The sequence below is a fragment of the Electrophorus electricus genome, chromosome 17 (assembly GCF_041902795.1).
Source record: "Electrophorus electricus isolate QZ-2024a chromosome 17, ASM4190279v1, whole genome shotgun sequence".
NCBI lineage: Eukaryota > Metazoa > Chordata > Actinopteri > Gymnotiformes > Gymnotidae > Electrophorus > Electrophorus electricus.
Genome location: NC_137513.1, coordinates 15,403,030 through 15,427,500, shown reverse-complemented (window position 1 = coordinate 15,427,500; position 24,471 = coordinate 15,403,030). Strand labels below are relative to the sequence as shown.

Here is a 24,471-nt window from a genome sequence, read left to right as displayed (position 1 = left end):
ATGGCATTTACATTTATTTATGGCATTAATATATAACAACAATCCTACAGTTACTGGCCACTTATTCATTAACACAGGTCACATCACTGAAATACCCTAATGCCAGTATAAAAAAAATGTCAATATAGATACATCTATTGGATGTATCTATATCCTTTAAACCTGACCTAACAGTGACTGAACAGGAGCAGACTGAATGACAGCCAGAAAAAGACACTGGAAAGACAACTTGGAAAGATGGACAAAAGATTATCAACCCACGCATCGATATTACAACAACAAGCTTAATTTGCAATCTTAATGAGCTTAATCAGTGACAAAGTTTTCAAGAACCTGCAAGGCCTATAGATACATCAGGCCAGGATGAAATGCATGGAACAGGAGAGAGGTTCAGCAAACAGGTTCCAAGCTTGGAGAGATGCAAGAGGAGCCATTATCAAAGTCAGCTTCTGAAATACAACTGCAAGAGGTAATACCAGACCAATCTACCCTACTCACCACAGGACCTCTAAAATAAATCAGCTGCTACAAAAGTTCCAAATCTTTAAACAGCAAGACATCCTGTGTGCAGGAAGAGAATCCCTGGAACACCTTGTGAGCATCTGCCTAAGAAGTCTTGGAGATGTGTTGGCACCGTGACCAGGTGGGCAAGACAATTGCCGACAGTGTTAGTCATGGCCATCAACACCGGTAAGCGGCACTATCAGCCAAAGACCAGAAGTACACCAAGTACCAGGAGCTGGTAAGAGATTGCAGAAGGCAAGGCTGGTGAACTCACTGTAATCCTGCGGAGGTGGGCTGTAGAGATGTAAAGGGACATTCACTGTGAAATACCCTAATGAAATAAAAAGGAAAGGCATAAGATCTGTCATTAAAGCTGCAGATAAGGTCACTATGTTGCTTTGGATCAAGGAGGCAGAAATATGGGTGATTTCTGCTGGTACATAAGATGAGGTCTGATCAACCCTGGCTGGGTCAATTGGGTAAGGGTATCTGATGTTGAAAGACCCAAACCACATGATAATCCAGGTCATATGTCTAAAAATGCATGACAGCACATCCATAGGATGCAACTATAAACAAACATGGATACAAAAATCCTCAGAAAAATGATTCGCCACTTTATCCACAATTTTCACCCAGCTGTCAGAGCTGCAAAAACTTAATCTCAAACCACTACTCAAAACGTTAACTGATTCGATCTTTGATGAACCTTCCACTCTCTCTCAATATCAGAAAATCTGCTATCAAAATTACAATTTTGTTAAAAATATACTACATATTCTCAGTGATTCCCATCCAGCCCTGCTGTATCCTGGTTTAAATCTTTAGACTCCATTATCTCCACATTAATCTAACTAGTTTTTCAGTATGTAGTATGTAGTATAGTCAAGTTTCAAAGTTGAGTATACTCAAAAATCCACAATCCATTCTTAGAACTGGTAAATTTTTCAGTATGGTGTGCATGGACACTCTTGTCCCATAATTCAATGAACTATTGCAGTACCAATGGTTTCATTAGAACTATGAAATCTTTATGAAATACTTATTTAGTGTAAGTTAGCTAGCCATAACCATGTCAGTGTGATATATAAACTCACAGAGAAATCTAGGGCGGTATTCACTGATAACAAGTGCTGACAGCCGCAGAGCAGCTTAGTGCTGCTTCATTGACGTAATGTTAGCTTCCCTGCAGAGGAAGTAAACTGGAACTTACACAAAGGGTTAATATTTTTGAGGGTGTGCCTGTGCCAGCTCAAAACATGGTAAAAGGTGCAGTTACTGACCATTTTATTTCATTTGTTTTATGTAAAAAAATCTCTCAATGTAGCCTTCATTATCGTAGTTTGGTATGAAAAACATTGGCATACTTCATCACTGCCTGTCACTACAAAGGGCTTCAGTACATTAATATTGTGTGTAATTGCATACTATTATGATTAGTATATAGTATATACCTTTTAGTATTAGTATGTATTACACAACTGAGATGCACCCCAACTTTCCATCAAAGAAAAAGAAAAGTCAAATTTGCACAAATGGATATAAAAGGGTGCAACACATTTCATACTAATTTTTCAGTTCAGTAATTTTAAATAATCTCACATAAAACCCATACACATAACTTATTAAATAAAAGTCAGGGAAAACGTTCGCTTTTTAACTTACTTCCTCAATTTCAGACTTTGTTAGTGCTTATAATTACTCCAGCTAATTTCTGACCACCGATTTTAAAGTATATTAAAAATACATTTAATGCTACATGGACTGAAATGTCTCAATCCTGAGAACATCAGCCCTGCTTTTGCCCAACAATCAGAGGGCCATTATCTAATGTTTACTATGTATATTCATGATAGAGAAGGACTGAGACTGTAGCTTTGAGACTGAACATTTTCACAGTTTTAGTCATTCTAGTATTAACAAAACTAATAGCACCAGCACACACCTTATACAATATGAAGTTATTCACAGAGTACACTACATTTGTCAAAAATTATTAAAAATGGGATTCATGAACTCTGAAATGTGTTCACACTGCTCACTAAACACCTCTGACAGCTACCCCCTGCCTTTTAATACTGCTCATCTTTTCAGTGGTGCTTAAACGTTTGTGAATCGCATACATTTGACCTAAAACCTCATCAGATTGACACATAAGGTCTAAAAATTGATAAAGAGAATGAAATCAAACAAAAGAGACAAAAATATTAGACTGTCATTTACTAATTTAGGAAAATTATTCAAAATTACATATATGTGAGTGACAAAAGTATGTGGACCTTTGCTTTCAGTATCTTTTGTGACGCCCTTGTGCAGCAATAACTCAGCTAAACATTTGGAGAAATTTTAGCCCATTCCTCCATACAAAATAGCTTCAACACAGTTATGTTGGTGGGTATCTTCCCATGAACTGCTTGCTTCAGGTCCTTCTACATAATTTCTATTGGATTAAGGTCAGGACTTTGACTTGGCCATTCCAAATCCTTTAATCATTCTTAAGTAGAATGACTTGTGTGCTGTTTTGATGCATGATACACATTCTCTTGAGATTCAACTCAAGGACAGATGGCCTGACATTTTCATTTAGAGTTTGCGGGTATAAATTCAAATTAATTGTTCCATAAATGATGGCAAGTCAATTACAGCATTTAGCTGACACTTTTATCCAAAATGACTTACAATTATGACTGAATACAACTTCAGTAATTGAGGGTTAAGGGCCTTGCGCAGGGGCCCAACAGTGGCAGTGATGGGGCTTGAACCAGCAATCTTCCAATTACAAGTCAAATCCCTTAACCCATTAGCCCAGATGCAACAAAACACCCAAACCATTATACTACCACCACCACAGAAGGGATGTGGTTTTTATGCTGGAATGCAGTGTTTTCCTTTCTCCAAACATAACACTTCTCCTTTAAATCAAAAAGATCTATATTGGTCTCATCTGTCCACAAAACATTGCTACAATTAGTGATCTTTGTTTTTTGACCACTCCTAGGGAGGGTAATAATGGTCTCGCATTTTCTCAGTTTGTAAACAGTCTGTCTGACTGTATTGGTGGATTCCAAACTTTTTAGAGATAGTTTTGTAAACTTTTCCAACCTGATGAGCATCAACAATTCTTCTGAGGTCCTCAGAAATCTCATTTTTTCGTGCCATGGTACACTTGCACAAACGTTGTGAAGGTCAGCCTTTGCTAGAACCCTGTTTTTTAAAATAAACTTGATTGTAAACTTGACACTTGATTGTCATCCCATTGACTGACATCACCTGATTCAAATTTCAACTTCAATTTATCTCTGAAAGGTAATCCCAAAGGCTGATATACTTTGCCATGAACAGATATATAATAAATAAATGACTAATAGACTAATATTCTTCTTTCATTTGCTTGATTTGGTTCTCTTTTTGTACTTGTAGGACCTTCTTTCTTGTATGTCCTTCTTTTTAGTAGTATATAGTATTTATATATAAAACCATTGTCTCCCCATTCCATTTGAGGCTGGATGTTGCCTTGCTCAGGCCTCAGTGGTCCCCTGGAGCTGCTCCAGCTCAGCCTCCACCCCATGCTGTGAAGCCACAACTACCCGGCCATGCTGGAACAGCATCGCTATCTCCTCAAAAGTCTTTCCTTTTGTCTCAGGCACTCGGAAACATGTATAAAGCGTGAAGCCGAAGAGGAGTACCACAAAGATGATGAACACATATGTTCCACAGATCACCTGCAAGGCAAAGCCACATTAAAGAAACATGGTCAGAGAGAGCAGTGCCTGTACAAGAGGATGACGCAAAAGTTTACACCAATCAGCTTGCTTCTTTTTACAAAAAACCAAGTATGTTTCCAACACTGGTAATGCAAATCAAGTAGGGTGTCTTGAGAATGTTCTACCTCCACGTATGGGAAGAACATGCCAATGATGAAATTGCTTGTCCAGTTGCAGCAGCCAGCCAACGCAATAGCAGCAGGCCGAGGGCTCTGGCTGAAGAGTTCAGCCACAATGAACCATGGGATTGGCCCAGGCCCAATCTCAAAGAAGCACACAAACAGGAATATGGCTGTCATACTCAAGTAGTTCATCCAAGAGTATGTGTTCTGTGAAGAGGACATGGGAGAAGACATTAGATCCAGCTGAAATAATCAATACAACATATCCATTACAACAACAATAGCTACTTTAGTACATGACATTGTAAAAGTTTTACCAAGTTTTGATCCATAGAGCAAATTAAAGGGTGTGTGTGTGTATATATATATATATATATATATATATATATATATATATATATATCTGTTTTGCAGTTCAGCCCTTCCAGTCTGTTTAAAAATGAGAATATGTCCTCATACCATCTTTCATGATACAATAAACTTGTTTCTAGTATTATTAGATGACGAGATGCTTTTTATAGGAGAAAGGACAAAACAGACATCCTTTATGAGCTTACCTGATAGACAAGTCCCACTGTCATTCCCACTGCACAGAGGCACATCCCTGCCAACCCCACCAACATGAGTGTTCTTCTGCCTGCACGGTCCACAAGGACCACCTGGAAGTCATATAATGTTTCAAATGTCTGTGATTTCTGGTGTGTACATTGAATTGAAGAAGTTCTCACTGAGTAATAATCAGTGATATGGTGTTGTGATTTCTAATAGTAACATGTCAGTGTTAGTAAGTACTGGGCAAAGCGGAAGTAGGCTAACTGTGTGGTTCCAGAGAGCTTTTTCATCTTTAGTGAGAGAGGCATACACTAACACACTGTCCTTGAACCAGCAGATAAGCAGTCCAAAGCCAGTAAGACCTGGCAGTGCTCCACATATGGCCAGAGATCAAAGTGCACTTGTAGACTCCACCTCTAGAATTATGCAACTACTCATACATGTAAACATGTCAGGATGTCACACGCGCAGATGACACACTTTTTCAAAATCCAATGACAGAGATGACATGCTGAAAAACCACCTCTAATCAATGTCATTTTTAATCAGACACTTGAATTACAACATCAAAGAATATCTGGGATGTGTCATCAATTATATTGCATCTACGCAGCCTGTTTAAACCCTGTTTAAATTGAACACTTTTGGGCAGCTCTAATTGCAGATCTGGCCTGAAAGAACATAATGTCTGTCAGACCACTTGTCCCCAGATAGAACAGCACTCTGGTGTTACCTAGTGATGTGTACCTGTTCCTAAGCAGCAGTGTTTAACTTTAAATTAGCATGTGCTTACAGACACGAGGGTGAACACAGTGTTTACAACCCCGACTCCAATCGTGGCATAGACTGGCTGAGCAACGCCTGCCGTTTGGAAAATGTCAGTGGAGTAGTAAAAAATCTGGAAATAAAACAACACGTAGATAAGAACAAATATTGCCTGAAAAGAAAATGGTGGCCATAAAATGACTATCACAATAATATGGCCAATAAAGCAGGAGTATAAAGGGAAGGAGGAACTCACTGCATTGATTCCAGAGAACTGCTGAGAGAGATGCATCATCAGCGCCACAAAGAGCTGCTGCCGGTACACCTGGGAGCGCACCAGCATCCACATGGAAACTTGTGCCTCTTTCATGGCCTCCTCCTTCTCAGCCTGCATTTCTGCTATGTCCCTGGATGTGTCATACTTGCCTTTGAACCTTTTTAAACCTTTCGTTGAGGAATGGCAGAAGGAAACAGAGACCTGAGTCTTACCATGTCACTGGAACCATCTTGTCCCCCTGACAGCTTCAATAATCTTCCTGCTGAGATGTCTGATATAAATCAACTGATTCACTGACAACAAATAAAAAGCACTGAAAACATGAACCATACAGGTCGCTGTAAAGTTTATAAAAGGTATATAGTTTAACTTAATCAATTATCAACCACATTAACTAGGCCCTCAACAGCCTTAAGACTGGGAGATGATGGCCTAAGAGATATGAACTATACAAGCAGATGACAGAATGGAACTGTGTATGGGAAGCCTCCAGTAACTAGGCTTGGAGCCATACTTTTGCAGGCTTCTTCTTTCTTGCCCAGTTTGATGTAGAGGTAGCGTGGACTTTCTGGGCACATGGGCAACAGGAAACTCTGCAGGACAGCAAACACTCCAGACAGACCCAGCAGCACATGCCACATATTATCATTACCCAGAAGGGAGTCCAGGCCAAGGACCTAAACCAAAGTAGGACATACAGTCAAACAGACCTGGCATTTTTTACGGAAAGCACCCTTCTTTCCTGTCTGGATGTATAATGATGGCTATGATTGTTAATTATTGAGATTTGTCTATAGCTTTTTATATTGTTTCACATATATGCCACAAGTGAAGAATATTACATGATTGGGGATTTTTGTTTTGTTTTGTGTTTTTTTACATTTACTTATAAAGAAGTTTTATGCATCTTCATGGATTGACCAAATAAGAGAAAGAATCTGTGGCAGAAACATTTCACAACCAGTCATTTTATAAAGCCATCAAATAATTCACTACAATCACACCATAACCTGCAACCAGCCTGCATTCCAAATAACCAAACTGTAGTGCTCACTAGCATAATCAATGTGTGTTAGTTTTTCAGTGCACAACCTTTGAACCCTCTTCTAACTTCTATTGTAAGTGCATTGATGTATCATGCATGTTCAACAGTCACCTGACTGATAAGAATTCCTGTTACAATAGCCAGTTGGTGAAGGGTTCCCAGAGCACCTCTGTACTTCACTGGAGCAATCTCCCCAATATACATGGGGACCAGCCCAGACGACAGGCCTGCAAGACAGATGGACAGAGCATTGGAGACAGCAGTCAAGCAAGCACTGTGACTATAAACCACAGCTCATAATGGTGGAGTTTTACACAAAAATGGATTGGATACGGTACCATTCCTATTCTCCTACTGTGTGCATATTGAAGATGATAAAAGTCCACAACTTTCTTGCAGTGTATGATGGCTTTCTTTCCAATAAATTTCCTCTTAGCATCTACCTTGAATGTAAGCAATATGTTTAATATTTATATGACCCATATGTTTGATAAGATTATTCAACCTATTTATAGACATGTATCTTGTATTCAGAGTAGACTAATTCTATCTGCTTCAAAGACAATTACAATTAGTAAGGGAATTTTAAAGAGAAGAGAGTGTAAGAGAACTAGGCTCTACAGGGTGGAGATCTACAGGAGCAGGCCTGGAAGAGGTCTTCCCTCTCTGTCTTACCACAGTAGAAGCCCATGAGAGCCCGTCCAGATATCACCATGATGTGAGGGCTGCCCATCTTGGCCAGGCTCATGAGCAGACTTGCAACCATAGCCAGTATATTCAGCACCAGCATGCCTTTGATCCTGCAGGAGAAAATACATGCTTTGTCATTTACTCATAGAATATATCCTAGTACAGTACAGTAGGTTAGAGTCCAACATACCAATGAACTAGAATACTGTATAATACAGGGATCAATGCTGATACCCAGAAGTACAAAATACATAAGGTCTATCATAAACAATACGGACACTATCTGGAGCTGAGCAAAGACATCCATTCACTTCTAATGAATGCTTCAGCACATAAAGGGTGGTATGCTGGACACAGCCTAATCTGGGAAAAAAATCTAATCAAAGCAGATCAAATCAAATGTCTGCGATATTATCTTTTTTAAAACCTATTTTACCTTCTTGTCCAATAAAAGCATGGTTTAGCACAAATGTACTTAAGGCTTTTGGGGGCACATTTTTGTGTTTCACAAAATGTATGACACCTCTGTTTCAACTTGTCAGCAATAAGCAAACCTAAAGCACAATCCCAAAGCACAAGCCTAAAGCACAAGCCCAAAACACAGACCTAAAGCACAAGCCCAAATTACAAACCTAAAGAACAAGCCCAAAGCACAAACCTAAAGCACAAGAAGAGCATGTGCAGAGCAGTAGAACACAGGGTCCTTATTTATTGATGTTGTTGTTGTTGTATTTTACTTAACCTTCCTCTGAAGTCGGCCACAAATCCCACCAAGAAGGAGGATAGGATGCCACCAACGGGGAACATGGCCACAGATAAGGCCCAGTACATGGTCAGCATGGATGAAGACTCTGGCTGTTTTGGCAGGCTGGTAGACAAATTGTGAAATCCAAGCGAACGTGCATAGTGTCCTAAAATGACCTATGACAAAGAAGTAACATTTCTATGGCACTTAAAGCTGATGACATATTTGTTTTCTGAGACTAGCACTGTTGGTTTGAGAGAAGATAAACCTCAGGCAATTACCTCTGCGAACAGAGGATCTAAGGTACAGATTAGAGTCATTCTGCACCTTAAACATTGCTTCTAGATGAAAATCAGTATGTTATTCTTTTATCATAAACTGAAATCAGGTTGTAGTAATACATTGTGTGGAGGGTGATGGCTGACCTTTTGTGGGGCATTGATGACGCCCAGACTATAGCCATACTGGAGGGAGCCCAGCACAGCAGTGAACACAGCCAACACCAGAGTACCAGTGAGCTGTTGTATGAATCAAACACAACAGGAGCCGACCAGCTTCAGTACCCAACAAAACCATATCCATACACATGGGCACAGCAACTCACTGGCATTGTACACATCAATATACCACTGTGACATAATCTGCAAAATTCAGAGCAATACTCTGAAAAATGTCATATTGTTGTTGTTGTTAATAATAATTTTAAAAAGTGAATAATACCTTAATATGGTGGCACCTCCACAATCTAAATTAGAAAAGCTACATAGTACATTTGAAAGTTTTTCTGTCCTTTTCCCTCAGTCAGCAAATTAATGGCTTGATAATTAGCTGACATGATCAGCCTAGTGTGGTGGGGAGGAAAATATTAAGCCATACAAAATATTAAGCAGTGTAAGTGCTGTCCTGTCCTGGAACCATATGACAAAGGTTCGATGATTAAGTCAGTGCTAAGTTATCAAGTGTCAGAATATGCTACCCAAAAAATGTGGCTTATCATAATCAAAAACGACACATGTAGAAACACATCCATGCAATGATTTTGCTAAAATCTTTCTGCAAAATTCAAATATCTATAAACTGTTTTCTTCTGTATTAATTCCGAAATCAGTAATACATAAAAAACATGAATTTACCTTCTCCATGTCGGCAAAAGCAAGTGACAAACTCCTTGCTGCAGCAAATAAAGCTCTAAGGTTCTCTGGCGTTTTTTTCAACAGGTAAATGATCAACACATGGTCACACACAGGACACTAGGACATCTGCACATTGAACACTACCTTATGGCTAGATCAATTTTCCCCACATTGCAGTAAAATTCCCACTCCCCATTTAGCCGACCACAAATAAACCCCCAATGAATCCTTTTCATCTTCTCTGCCAACATAACAGGAATTCATTCTTTGTTGGTTTGTGTACTAACAAACAAGTGCTGTGGTGGAGTATTTCAACAAGTGGGACACTTTTAAAGTAAATAATCTAGGATACAAAGCATGTCAATAATGCTCACTCAATTTCATATCATGCTAAAGGCAGGACTGGGTAAACATGCCCAGTTACAGCTCTGGTCAAGAGTAAAGTCTGAGGGTCATTCTCCAAGAGATGACTATTTAAGATTCTAAGAGAATCTCCTGAACAAGCTGTTCTGTCTCACACATGCGCACGCACACATGCGGAACCTTTTTATAGCAAGCAAGAGATAGGTAGATAGATAGATAGATAGATAGATAGATAGATAGATAGATATTGTCTGTTAAGCAACACTGGTGCACAAATTGTGTTTGAGTTGATTTATGTGTGTGTGTCACGGAACGCTTGCCCTCCGCGAGTCACGTGGTTTGGCCCGTCACGTGCAGTGGGAGGATCATGTTTGTAGCCACACCTGCACACACCTGGATTGTGTTAGTCTTTTGTGTATTTAAACTCTTGTCATTGTGTGCAGTGTTGTTGGTTATTGTTGACGTAAAGTGTTAATGTTCATGTTAAATGTTCTTGTTGTTAAATGCAACCGGGTTTATCGTGTTTGTTCAGTGTTAACTATGTTGCGTTCATAGGATGTAACACGTGGGTGCCGTCATCTTTATGTTTCCATTAAATGTTCGTCCATGTCAAGGAAGTCTGTGCATCCTGCTTCACGCCATTCAGCACTTGGGCATTCGTTACAGTCTGTGTGTGTGTCTGTGTGTACCATAAAAGCTCTCCAACAACATACAACTGTAGAAAAGATACTAGTTTCATTTATTTTCTCATTTCTTCAAATTAATAACAAAAAAGAATAATTTTACAATAAGAATTACAAGAGTTACACAGAGTAATAAAAGAACTCAAATAGCATAGGAAGCATAAACAGTAGTTCTGGTGTCAAAGTGTCAATGGCAATAAAATTAGCACAGTGAGGTGAGTGATCTTGAACCCTGCACTGGCCCACAGTGTTTCTACCACAAAAGCAGACTCGTTATTGCTGAAAGCTTTGTTCCGTCCTCGCTTAATTAAAACATCCTTAGCTATGTAAGCCCTAATCTCTCTCTCTATATATATATCGTGCAAATTACAAGTGACCTCTGTAAGAACCTATGCATTTAAATGATGCCTCTCTGAAGTATTAAAAAAATTAAGTGTGATGCAAGAATAATATGTTTATATAAAGGAGCTACTGGTAAAATTATGTTTAAAATCAATTGAATTGTTATGAAACAGTGTTCAACATTAAATCAGTAACTGAGTACCACAGGAGTGTCAGAGTAGTTCATCTTGTTTTTAAAATCATCCTTGAAAATCTCATGAAAGAAAATCTGTGAACAGTGAACGTGTTTTCATTGTTGCTTTGACATATACTGAACACACTGACCCATCAGCTAAGTGTGATTTATGTAGTTTCAAACATTTAACTCAAGTTGGTACCAGTTTTTTTTTTTTTTCTTAATCATCTTACACAAAATGACAGCTTCTTCATAAAAAAACATTGCCATTTGGTACTGATTAGTATATATATTCATCTGCAAATTATGATCCATCACAAATATATTTATTTTAAAACATTAAGATCAAGAATGCACTCCCTTTCCTGCAATGTTTTGGCCCCCAGTTTATAATTTAATATTGTAATGTGGTATTGTACCGGATGTTCCTATTAAAATATTACTATATATGTACATTTATTAAAAAACAAGGGCAAATCTAAAATAAAAACATCAGTGTTGAGAAATAATTTCAGTGATGATCTCATATTTGTGGCAACACTACTGATAAATAATGGAGCATTATCCACTTTTCAAGTTTAGATTGTGCTAGGCACTATTCAGAAATCCTCAAAGGCTCCTTCAGAGATGCCTGACAGGCCTGAGTGTTCACATGTACGCAGGCAGTGATGAAGACCTTTCGTGAGGAACTGCTGGCACCTTATTTCACAGATCTGTGACTCTGCCCTCACCCCACTTACAACTTCAGAATTATGAGGATAGAAGCAAAACTGGAAGAAGGGAAAATAAATTGAGGTATAGTAAGTGGAATTAGCCTCCATCCTTGTGTGCCTGCAATGTAAACGCCTGAATCCACAGCAAATGTCCCTAAACTAACCTTAAATCAATCCATAATCCATTTGATGTTTGGCTGATGTAAAGAGAGATTCAGACTCTGCAAGACAGTACTTTTGATAGTTGACAGTATGTCAAATAAGCACCAGAGCAAGACCTGTTTTTCCATATACAAGTTTGAAAAATTATTTAAAAATAGTGGGCAAAACTTACATCGCAGATGTAAAAAAAAAGGTGATCTCTAAACAGTTACTGTTTATGAGCCTAGACCATCAGTCTAAATTTTGATCAGTTATCTGCATATAGTTTTTTTACTTTAAAATTGCCCAATATTACAATCATGCAAACAATGGATAGAACTGTCAAATAGGTCAGAAAAGTGACTTCACAGGTTCCAGGAGCATGTTGTGGCAGCGCTGTGAGTCCACATACTGCTGGCTTAAATCTGCAGCTCTGGGACCCCTCTCTGCTCAAGGGAGCGCTGGCCTGTTTCTGAGCTCAGTTTGAATGGAGAAAGAGTTCACAGGTGCAGTGTTAAAAGGAGATAAGGCTCTGACGCAGCAGCAATTGAGAGGCTTCACCAGTTCATCATGGAGGTCCTGTTCAATGTCATGAAGAAGACCTGGCTGCTTCCGCCCGAGTGCACAGAGGTGAAGAACACCTGCACGGGGAGGAGGGGCGAAATGCCACTGTCACAGAGAAAGTTCTCTCGCAGGGAAAGTTCAGGCACCTCACTTTTAAAGATCTCAGTTGTGTAGAAGAGCACTTACCTTGTCGTTCCTTTCACACAGGAATTTAAGCCTCTGGGCTCGCTTGTGCATGAAGACCCCATCCAGGTGACCCGTTTCCACAGAACGGATCTCTATGGCTTTCTCTCCCCAGCCCATGATCTGGTTGGAGTGGATGTAGGCTGAAAAAAAGCACATGCATAATAAAACAACCTGTTTAGGACCTGTAACCGGCTGTGACACTTATTAAATTAAGTGGAGCTCATACATATATATATATATATATATATATATATATATATATATATATATATATATATTGGATTTAAGTGTCATAAAGATTTAACTTTTTGTTTTTCAATTAAACTCATGGATGGTATTGTGGCTCAGGGCTCTTTGGATCACTGAAATCAATCTCACACACCTGTGATAATTAGATAATTAGGTGAGCCCAATTAAGATGAAAACTACTTAAGAAGGATGTTTCACATTATTAAGCAGGCCACAGGTTTCAAGCAATATGGGAAAGAAAAAGAATCTCTCTGCTGCCAAAAAGTGTCAAATAGGGCAGTGCTTTGGACAAAGTATGAAAACATTAGATTTTTCACAAAAACGTAAGCGTGATCATCAGACTGTGAAGAGATTTGTGGCTGATTCAGAGCACAGATGGGTTCGTGCAGATAAAGGCATAATGAGGAAGGTTTCTGCAAGACAAATTCATTGGATTAAGAGAGCAGCTGCTAAAATGCTATTACAAAGCAGCAAACAGGTATTTGAAGCTGCTGGTGCCTCTGGAGTCCTGAGAACCTCAAGGTGTAGGATCCTCTAGGGGCTTGCAGTTGTGCATAAACCTACTATTCGGCCACCCCTAACTAGTGCTCACAAGTAGAAACGGTTGCAGTGGGCCCAGACATACATGAAGACTAATTTTCAAACAGTTTTGTTTATTGATGAGTGCCATGCAACCCTGGATGGTCCACATGGATGGAGTAGTGGATGGTTGGTGGATGGCCACCATGTCCCAACAAGGCTGCGACATCAGCAAGGAGCTGGCGGAGTCATGTTTTGGGCCGGAATCATGGGGAGTGAGCTGGTAGCCCCCTTTAGGATCCCTGAAGGTGTGAAAATGACCTTGGCAAAGTATATAGAGTTTATGACTGACCATTTTCTTCCATGGTACAAAAGGAAGAACCATACCTTCCGTAGCAAAATAATCTTCATGCATGACAATGCATCATCTCATGCTGCAAAGAATACCTCTGTGTCATTGGCTGCTATGGGCATAAAATGAGAGAAACTCATGGTATGGCCACCATCCTCCCCTGACCTCAACCCTATTGAGAACCTTTGGAGTATCCTCAAGCAAAAGATCTATGAGGGTGGGAGGCAGTTCACATCAAAACAACAGCTCCGGGAGGCTATTCTGACATACTGCAAAGAAATTCAAGTAGAAACTCTCCAAAAACTCACAAGTTCAATGGATGCAAGAATTGTGAAGCTGATATCAAAGAAGGGATCTTATGTTAACATGTAACTTGGCCTGTTAAGATGTTTTTTATTGAAATAGCTTTTGATTTCAGTAAATGTGACCTCTTAATGCTGCAAATTCAACAAATGAACCATTTTCAGTTCTTTACAACCTATAAAATGTTTTGAAACTCTGTTGTGTATAATAATTTGGAACAGTGCATTTTGAGTTATTTTATTTTTGAAAAAAATACTGTTATCATTGGGAGGTTTATTCAATAAAATTAGATTTATACTCTAACAGTTGCTGACTTGAAAATTATATTGACTGTCATTTGCATTGAACATTTAGGAAAATCAGATAAAAATTGCATTTGCATAATAATTCGGAACGCGGTGTATATATACCATATATCAAATACATATATGCACACATAGTGTATATACCTTTTCTTTCTCACATTCAAGAAAAACTTGGAACAGACCTCATCACATTAAGATATAAAGGACAATGCTAATTAAGGATTAGCATGTTATGGTTTAAAGAACTTATTTCATGAGCGCTAAACGACACTAAATGCAGACTACTAAGAAAATGGAACCACAGAACTGCAGCAGGCGAAGCATGAAAGCACTGCAATATTACAAATGTCTTCAGATGTGAATTGTAGTGATATAATAAGTATCACAGTAATAATATTTTTAAGATATATTGCACAGTCCTAACACAAATCACAGCACAAAGTAGCTAAAGTGATTCTACTCATTCACTCTCGTGTTCAGCGATCTGTTAGTGAGTAATGGCAACCACTAAACAGTAATGTGCCTGCTGATTAGCACCAGGTCCAGAGAGACAATTCCAAAATGAATAATCCTGTCCTCCAGTGCCACAAACAAGTGTTACAGCCAACACACACACACACACACACACACACACACACACACACACACGCTCACAACTTTCATAGCATGAAAAGAGTTGATAGACAGTTCAAATACTATTATACCTTTGGTGAACCTCATTCATCTCCTTCCACAAAGCACAGGCCACATGGGGGAGCGGTTACTTTTACCAAACACTCGCTCCTCTTTACTGTTACAGGCCACATGGGACATTGGGGAGCAGTTACTGTTACCAAACACTCAGTCCTCTTTACTGTTACAGGCTACATGGGAGAGCAGTTACTGTTACCAAACACTCGCTCCTCTTTACTGTTACAGGCCTCATGGGACATTGGGGAGCAGTTACTGTTACCAAACACTCAGTCCTCTTTACTGTTACAGGCCACATGGGGGAGCGGTTACTGTTATCAGACACTCGCTCCTCTTTACTGTGGCCCAATCTAGCACCATTCAGCTGCACAAACAGAAAACGAAAAGTGTGGCTAAGGATTCAACAATAATAATTGCCCGAATGCCCAGAGAAAATAAAACTTGACGTCGGGACAACAGAAAAATCACTTGCCTGAAAAATCACTTGCCTGGTTGGGCCAGTTCATGTTGGGGGGGGGGGCACAATGTGTTAACAACTTAATCTATGCCAAACTCATTTGCATATTTAACCGCTTGTAATGCAAAAATGGTCTTATCCATACATGCATCCAGTCAAAACAAAATTAAAGAGAAAGATGTTTGTTATGAAATTTTTGCTTATTTACAACAAAAAGAAAACAAGTGAAAGTATTTGGTGAGAATGTACACTTATTTTAACGATAAAAGACCTTAACTAAATATATTAGCTTATGTGTTCTTATTTATATGTAAATAACATTTTAAAATACAAAGATTTGTTCGGGACAGTAGAAATTTGGTAGGGGACAGTGAACGTCCAACCACACACACACACACACACATACACACACACTCACACACCCTAATGAGCTAGCCTACTTTGCAAGTAGGTCAGTCTCAAGGAGGGTTAGTGACCAATGACATAAGACAAGGCAAATATGTGAAAATCATGTTCAGACTTCTAAGGGTACATAAAATATAATAGTATTATATAGGGTTCTAAATGTTTGTATTATTGGGGACATTATTGGAAAATCTTGTATTATTGGAGACATTTATTTGTCTATGTAATCACCCATTTGAAACTCCAAGGACATATTATTGTGACCTGCTAAATATGTTTTCTATCTCAGTCCAGTCGGCCAAGTGTGCACTGTGTGGGTGAGGTTTACCAACAGAGACTGGTGTGTGAGAGCATGGATTACCAACAGAAATGGGTGCGTGGGTGGGGCTTACCAACAGAGGTGGGCATCTCTCCCCACTGCAGCACCACGTCCTTTGTGATCCTGCCCCGTGTGTTGACATAAACGCCCTCGTTCTCATAACACAATAGGATCTCCATCCCTTCTGTTTTAGGCAATACCACAATAGCGTGAGGAGACACCCTGCTCTGGATCTACACAGAGGCAAACAGAGCAAGAGAGACAGAGAAAGACAGACAGAGGGAGAGAGAGACACACAGATAGAGAGCAAGAGAGAGATAGAAAGAGAATGAGCAAGCAAGCTCAGTGGCTACAGGCTCCACTAGAGGGCCCCTGTGTGTGTGCTTGTGTGTGTGTCTGTTACTGTATGTGTGTGAGCAGAAAAAAGAACAGATCTTGTTCACCAAGGCTAAGGAAGCTGGCACACAACCCATCTCCCTCACTGTTTTAAGAACAGTGAAACACAGAGCTATTGTACATATGCCTTTTTACAGGGCAGTGAGATTCACACTTATGCTCATTCAGGTACTGCTGTGTACAAGATTAATACTCCAGACTAACACTCCTACCCAGCTCACAAATTATTACTTGAGCAGTGGGCAGAATCGCCTTCAACCCTGGTTCTGGGAGTGGCTTACTATGTTAATTGTGCTGATAATATAATCTATACACCATTCTGTACGCAGTTTGATTTTAACTATCAAAATAGTTCCAGATACTCTCTTTTATGGGTCTGTGGTTTTTTGTTCAATTCTTATTATTCTCTCCCTCCATTGTGCTAAAAGGATTGTGAAACGTGTGCTTTCTCTTACTGAATGTATGTGATGTGATTGATATTCCATCCAAATGTCTTACATGGGATGGGATATAGATGTCATGGGGATTTCCAGAGTCCACGTCAATGGCATGAAAGCCCACATTGGAGCCGTAGATCACCTTTAACCTTTGACCTTCCTCCACAGTCAGATCCACCAACTGAGGTCTGTGCTGCAGCTCTGTAAATGACTACATGGAAGAAGGAATGGAGGGAGGGATGGAGAAAGAGAGAGAGAGATTTTATATTTTACCTATGCTAATGTAAAGACTTGCCGAAACACTGAAAGTAAATTTATTATATGCAAATCTTTGCTATGCCTTATACCTTGAAAGCCATAAATTTATGGTACGGCTTGGGAGCCCAGGCGTAAATTTCAACCGAGTTCTTCAATGCAATCACCAGGAATTTGATCCTCTCATATTTCACTGAAAAAAAAAAAAAAAAAATTGTTATCTGCAGCTCAGTTTGTAGTATCCTGATATTTAGGACTGTAACAGAGTTCTTATTGCCAGCCCCTGTCTTAGACAATCCCTTCCTAACCTGACAGCTTAATTCTGATAGAGCTCAGAGCTCCCACCACACTGGAGGGCTTTGGACATCAGTCTGGGTTCTAAGGTTCAGCTAAGAGTTTAAAATCCTGTTAAATACTCTGATCTAGTAATGGAGGGTCACAGCCCTGCCCAGGTTGAAGGTTCCTTCTCTAACCATCCTGACTTAACTAGTGAAGACCTTAGTATCTAGTAGATGCACTGAAATATCTGTGTTAGACCAGTGAAAATCTGCAGAATGGAAGGTCTTTGTTCATCATCACACTGGTGTGAATGATAGGAAATGTCCCAAGAAATAGAAAACATTGGTCTAAGGTAGTTATAGCTGAAGGGGTACTTACCGACTTTGTAATGCATACAGCCGTCGTGCTCCCCCACAGTGATCCAACCTTGCTTCTTCTCCACCTCGGGGTCGTTGTGTAATATCCTGTTCCTTAGCCAGGACAGGTAGTACACACGCAGCTTGTTGTTCTTACCTGCAGAGACACACAGGCAGCAAGTGTCATGTCAAACCCAAGGATGTATAGTTACAATCAGAGGTACTGTTAAGGCTGTGGCTCATGGGTTTCACAACAGAAAAGTAAAAATCTATTAGAAATTGGTGTAGTCAGTTAGCAATGAAGATTCGGCGAGGATAGCAACACTATCTTGATCATTTCAGGCATATACTGTAGTCAGACCCACCTGAGATGGTGGAGGTTAGAGTAATCAGACCCACCAAAGATGGTGGAGGTTAGAGGAACCAGACCCACCTGAGATGGTGACAAGCACGTTGAGGCCCTCCAACACATCCATCTGCAGGAAGCGGCGCCGGGTGATGAGGTTGTACACCTTTCCCTGCCCACTCCGGTCCAACAACATCAGGCCATTTTCCGTGCCCACCAGTAGATTCACACCTGAGCGAACACATACGCAAACACAGAGACATCAAAGGTTGTTCTATAAGCCAGAATCAACCCATTAGAAATCAAATGATCAACATGCACGCTTATGAAGTGCATTAGAAATGAGAAAGAGAGATAGAGAGAAGGTGACTTACCCCACAGAGCAGCACACAGGATCTCAGAGTTGAAGCGTTTCTTGTACTTGCGGATCTCCGGTGTATCGCTGTGGGTTCTGGTGTTGGAGGGATTGACGTTCACCACAGAGATCTTACGCGCCTCACTGAGTTTGGCCTGCTCCTGATGCAGGAACTCATTAGCAAACAGGGCTGCAAGGGAGGCCAAGTACATACACTGTTTCACGCTGTACACTGTTAAAAATGTCACCATGTGTTCCAATACTGTTTCAAGCCTATCACATGTTGTTACACTGTTAAGCCTTTTTGACATTGTAACAGTATATTACACCATTTAATATTGTTACAACCCTGTTACAGACAGTTCTGTTAGTACTATGACACTGTTATATATTATTACACAACACTACAGCTGTTACCTACACATGGATACACAGCATTACACATTGTTACTTTATATACAATGTTACAACTCTACTATATAGGCTGTAATGTACTGTTACAGGCTGTTAGTGACAGGTGTTAAGTATAAAGAATTTGTGTTATCCTTCTCTGAATAAGTTGTGTGCACCGATGTGATGTGCAGGTGTGTACCTCCTTCTGAGGTCTCATCGTCATGTGTGGGGGAGATCTGATGCACACAAGGGTCTGCAACTGGTGTGAAGGAGGCTTTGGCTGTACCACTCAGTCCATACTGCCAAACACCAACCAAATCAGTATCCAAATCAGTGAATAGTCAATACAGAAAATTAAAGTGCTGTGTAGGATGTCGAGAGGGAGGAGCTGCATACCTCCTCTTTGGAGCTCAACTCCTGGGCTTGGAGGTCTGGAAGTTGAGGTTCAGTTGGGGAGTGGCTCTGCTGCACCAGGTCTGGCAGGTTCCCCTGACCCACAAACCCATTACTCTCACCATGGGCTGGGGAAGTTGGCTCATCAGCCTGAGACAGAGAGAGAGCGAGAGAGAGAGAGAGAGAGAGAGAGAGAGAGAGAGAGAGAGAGAGAGAGAGAGAGAGAGAGAGAGAGGCAGATAGATTTTTTCTTTATTTTTTCTGTCTTAAAATTGTATTTTCTATGTTTTGGCACTACTTGCTATCTTAAATGTAATGGAATTGAAATGAATTGAATCAGTGAAGTATGATAACAATATTATTATTATTATTATTATTAACAACAACAACAACAACAACAATAATAATTTAATATACTCAAGGTTGCTTTATAATTTTCAAATTTCAGAAAAAAACAAAAACAAAACAAACCAAAAAACCTAACCTAAACCTAAGTCTAAGTAGTAGTTCTGAGGGAGAGAAAGTGTTTTGTGAAAAGCTTTTTTAAATATGGGCTTTGTAGATAGAAAGAGAGCTGAAAATACAAATAGCTGTAGGTAAAGAGTTTCAGAGGGTAGGGGAGCAACAGTAGCACCCACAGTGCACAGCCTGAATCTAGGGACAGCTAGCAGACCACAATCAGTGGACCTTGGTGACCTTGGATAGGTCAGAGCAAGGCCATGCAGGGCTTTGAAAGCTACCAGCAGAATTGAATAGCGCACATGCCCTTGTAACTGGTTAAGAAATAGGGCTAATGTGGGCAGATTTCTTATTGGGTATTAGGAGTCTGGCTGCAGAATTGTGAATATACTGGAGAGAGCAGAGAGTTTTAGAAGGTAAACCACAGAACAGAGAGTTGCAGCAACTTTAAGCCATGCACCAGGATCAGGATCTTAGAAAGGAAAGCATAGGATGGAATACAGTAATGTTGGGAATATGGAAAAATCCAATCTCAGTCAGAGATTTAATATGTTGGTCAAAGGTAACACAGCGTTACAGAAGACACCAATGTTTTGGACAACTGCAGTAGGACTGACTGGAATATCATCAACAAAAAGTACGTGTTCATGGTAGGCTGAGATAGGAGATTTGGTATCCATGGTCATAAATTCAGTTTTCTTGGCATTTAGTTTTAGAAAGTTAGTGCTCAACTTTCAAATACAAGAAACCACAGTGAAAATTGGAAATGATTCTGTGGGAAGCATGAATGGTTGATGTCAACACAATGTGTTGAAAGCCAGTCTCACCTGCCTTGTGACCAACGTGTGAAGTTTAGAATCACCAGTGTAGGAGTCATCACTGTTGATGGAGTAAGACTCACCCTGCATAGATGGCCTGAACATACACAGTCATAAACATAAAAATTATAGGTACAGAGACATGACAGTACATATGGTAATATGCAACTACATGCAAATTGCTAATGTACCAAGCTCTTAATGAAAAAAAGAATAGAAACTAATTAATGCACTGTACTGTCTCTCTGTGTGTGTGTGTGTGTGTTTGTGTGCACACGTGCCTGTGTGCACATGTGTGTATGCACGTGTGCTCACATGATCCTAGGGATGTCACTGACTGGCACAGTTCCATTATGGCCCACATTTTCACCATCCTCATCCTCACTGCTCTCCCACTCCTCACTAGAGGAAGAATAGTCTGTAGCTTTGGTTGGGGGCCTGTTTAGCTCATCTACTCGCAACTCGTGCACTTCTTTGGCTAAAGCAGTCAGATCCTGTGGGGAAAGGGTGGGGGGTGGGAGTTGTAAATACACAGATGAGGAACTGTAGATCATAAATGCAGTGGATGTGGTTCACAAGAGGATACAGCACAGCTGACTTCAGCTCGGAGAAGAACACAGCATGATAAACAGCTCTTATAGGGGCTGATACTAGCCATCTGAACACCTGACTTCCTTCATGTTCCCACAGATATGATGCATTAAGCAGTACTTCATTTACTGGTTTTCACTGGCAAACTGAAATGGTGAACTGAATTCACAGAAGCACTTGTCAATAAAAATATTTCAAAATGAATAACAGATGTAACACTTCCTCTTCTGAGGGTCGCCTGTAGAGGGTGATCATGTCTTCACAGCACCAGGGCCCCAGATCTTATAGAGAGATGGGATATTTCTCCCCTTCCTGAACCTCAGCTACTGTGGAAACAGTGATGTTCCAAACAAGCTGGCACAAAGAAGCTGGAAGCTGTGTAATGTGTGTGCGCGTGTGTGTGTGTTTGCGCGTGTGTGTGCGTGTGTGTGTGTGTGTGTGTGTACGACAAAGCCAGCAGCAATTTAGGTTGGTGAGAAAGTTTGGAGGTGAATGAGGACGTTTCTCAGGCCAGGCTTGCTACTGAAGCCAGCGGTCACAAAGAGCCACAACACTGTGCCAAGCAATCTCACCACCCGGCCATCAGACGCAGAGAGAGAGAGAGAGAGAGAGAGAGAGAGAGAGAGAGAGAGAGAGAGAGAGAGAGAGAGAGAGAGAGAGAGAGAGAGAGAGAGAGAGAGAGACAGGGATAGAAGGTTAGAACAGAGTAGGTCAGTCAGCTAAACATGACAACAGCTCTTCTGTCAAACCCTAATCAGGGCTCAGCAGGCTTCTCTTTCTCGTTGCAGTTAGCAACTGAACTCAGGAGAAACAGCCTTTCGCTTTCACAGCCAAACCAGCGCAAAAGAAAACCCAATGAGACAGAAAACATGATTATCTACACTCCCTCCTCTGCTGGAGGGCTCAGAGTGGTGTCCATGATCAGAGAATGTTTTCTCTCTGTCTGTTTCTCTCTCTCTTGCTCTCTTTCACACATAGAGGAGAGAGAGCATAGTCAAGATTACAGCTCCCAAAATGTCAACCTTATTCCGCAGCTGTCATTCTGCTTACATGCCCCCGCCCCTTGTAAATGGACAGGCTAGCCCTGCTTCCCACGGGCCGCGCCGCCTCTCACTACTCATATGGGCAGTTAAGACGCAGCTAACACTCTCAGGCCTCTCTGCAGTTGGAGAGGAGAGCTGAGGCATAATAAGTACATAGGGCTTTGTGTGTGTGAGACCCAGAGAAACACTCCAAGCCTGCAGGGGTTTGCATTTGAAAGTGTGACTGGAATTCACAACTCAACCTTAAAGGGACACGAAGCCTTAAAAAATTATTTGTAAAAATGCAAGAGTGAGAAACCCAAGGAAAATTTCATAGGGATACTTCTAGCAGGGCTAACAACAACTGAATACTTACTGAAAGAATATTGTGAACACTTAATGAGAGTAGGGATCAGCTAATACTTTGTTAGCCATGTTAGCATGTGTGGGTGCCCTGTGAGGAGCGAGGCTCCTGCTCACCATAGGGCAGCTCATCCTGCTCCTCTCCTGCCTTTCTTCCTGTTGGGGTTTCGGGGCTTCCTGACACACCAACGGAGAGCCCTCCATTTTAGCAGGACCTAGACAACAAAATCACAGGGACACAATGACACAATACCTCAATAGGCAACAATAATAGTGCTAAGAGGCAGGCAGAGGCAGAGATGTAGGAAGATGGGTGTGCTGCTTCCAGACCACACACACACACACACACACACACACACACACACACACACACACACACACACACACACACACACACCTGTGGCATGGTTCATCTTGTTAGTACCTGGGCAAGACTCTTCCTGGGAGCTTGGTGTGCTGGAGGTGGAGGTGGAGGAGCTGGAACTGCTGCTCCTCTGCAAAGTCATGTTCAGGGACAGCTCTGTACCACTCAGGTGTGAACTACTGTGAGACAGGGCCCATATTACACCACACGTTCAACAGGGGTATACAACACACACTAAACAATATATGTTGTTGATCAGAGATTTCAGTCCTCAACTGATTTGTTTCCTTTCCATTATTTGTTGGTTTGTGCATACCATGATTACAGAGAAGATGCAGACTCTAGTAAAATAACGTAGTGTTGCAGATTCTAGTCTGTGGATTATTATTGCTGCATTGAGTCTGTCTCATACTGAATGTCCAGCAGGGCAGCAGTGTGGGGACTGACCTTACGAGAGGGAGCTGAGAGGATGTCCGAGGCACAAGCTCGCCACCTCTGCTTGTTCCGTCTCCGGGAGAGCTCTTCCTCGGCACAGCCGTGGAGATGGAGGTGGCTGGCCGGGTCACCTGGGCAGCATTGCACAGCTTCACATGAGAGCACAGCCATGCACATGTCAAAGAGAGCACGGACATCCACATATCAACCAGAGCACAGACATCCACATGCCAAAAAGAGAGCAGAAACATATGTGCTTTATGTTGTACGTGATCCTGAACATCCGGGCTAGTTCCGCTAAGCGTGACCAAGTATATTTGAGGGGTATGGAAATAAAAGTGCTGAAATTGTTTTCTCAATTATAACAATCTGAAGTAACTCAAAAGAGTGATTGGTGATAAGCTAGCTAAATCATGATGTCAAGAGGAGTGGAGTGGTTCTCCATGGCTGTGGTTTGGGATCTCTGGCCTGACTTATATTCTGACAAATTCTCCAAAGAGTTTTCCCTCTGGAGCATCTGTGTGTGCTTTAGTGCTGACCTTGGGTGTGACATATCCCTCCACCAGCCAGGGGGTGCTGTGGTCAACCTTCTCCTCATAACCAGAAGGGGGAACAGGCACAGGACGTGTCTTGGACATGCAGTTCAAGCTCCGCTGGGGCAACTTGCAAGGCTCCTGGAAGGCTGCCACAACCTTAGACTGCTCATTCACAAATGGAGAACCCATCAGGGAGGAACTGCAAGACTTCCTAGCCAAGCGGTGGGCCAGCTGAGAGGATAGGGGTAAGCATTTTAGGTTTACCTTGTCAGGACCTTGTCTCCTAATCCCAATTTACTGGAGACAGGAC

General features: G+C 40.9%; 2 protein-coding genes across 3 annotated transcripts in view; both read right to left on the bottom strand.

Moving 5' to 3' along the window:
* The window catches only part of slc2a2 (solute carrier family 2 member 2), a 10,264-nt gene extending 594 nt beyond the window's left edge, over positions 1 to 9,670 (bottom strand). Inside the window, exons 1-11 of one of the 2 annotated variants that reach the window (XM_081699667.1) lie at positions 9,598 to 9,670; positions 8,890 to 8,982; positions 8,462 to 8,640; positions 7,705 to 7,829; positions 7,141 to 7,256; positions 6,499 to 6,661; positions 5,964 to 6,151; positions 5,736 to 5,840; positions 4,948 to 5,049; positions 4,394 to 4,597; positions 1 to 4,226 (exon numbers count right to left, since the gene is read on the bottom strand). The exon at positions 1 to 4,226 is cut by the window's left edge and continues 594 nt beyond it. In XM_081699667.1, the coding sequence (XP_081555793.1) occupies positions 4,023 to 4,226; positions 4,394 to 4,597; positions 4,948 to 5,049; positions 5,736 to 5,840; positions 5,964 to 6,151; positions 6,499 to 6,661; positions 7,141 to 7,256; positions 7,705 to 7,829; positions 8,462 to 8,640; positions 8,890 to 8,982; positions 9,598 to 9,606 (1,488 nt within the window). In that variant the 5' untranslated portion in view covers positions 9,607 to 9,670 and the 3' untranslated portion in view covers positions 1 to 4,022. Of the gene's footprint in view, positions 4,227 to 4,393; positions 4,598 to 4,947; positions 5,050 to 5,735; positions 5,841 to 5,963; positions 6,152 to 6,498; positions 6,662 to 7,140; positions 7,257 to 7,704; positions 7,830 to 8,461; positions 8,641 to 8,889; positions 8,983 to 9,184; positions 9,536 to 9,597 lie in introns of those variants that run through there. The other variant, XM_081699668.1, reaches the window with a different exon arrangement.
* A 1,006-nt stretch (positions 9,671 to 10,676) lies between these two features.
* Positions 10,677 to 24,144, bottom strand: tnika (TRAF2 and NCK interacting kinase a). Its single transcript, XM_081699666.1, has 15 exons — positions 23,638 to 24,144; positions 23,251 to 23,369; positions 22,944 to 23,041; positions 21,166 to 21,344; positions 20,860 to 20,947; positions 19,577 to 19,723; positions 19,380 to 19,479; positions 18,807 to 18,977; positions 18,520 to 18,663; positions 18,109 to 18,243; positions 17,544 to 17,644; positions 17,258 to 17,407; positions 16,437 to 16,596; positions 12,765 to 12,904; positions 10,677 to 12,655 (listed from the first exon to the last, which is right to left on the bottom strand). Exons 1-15 carry the CDS (start codon positions 23,874 to 23,876, stop codon positions 12,572 to 12,574), a joined length of 2,055 nt encoding a protein of 684 aa, XP_081555792.1. The 5' UTR covers positions 23,877 to 24,144; the 3' UTR covers positions 10,677 to 12,571.
* Positions 24,145 to 24,471: the final 327 nt, after the last annotated feature.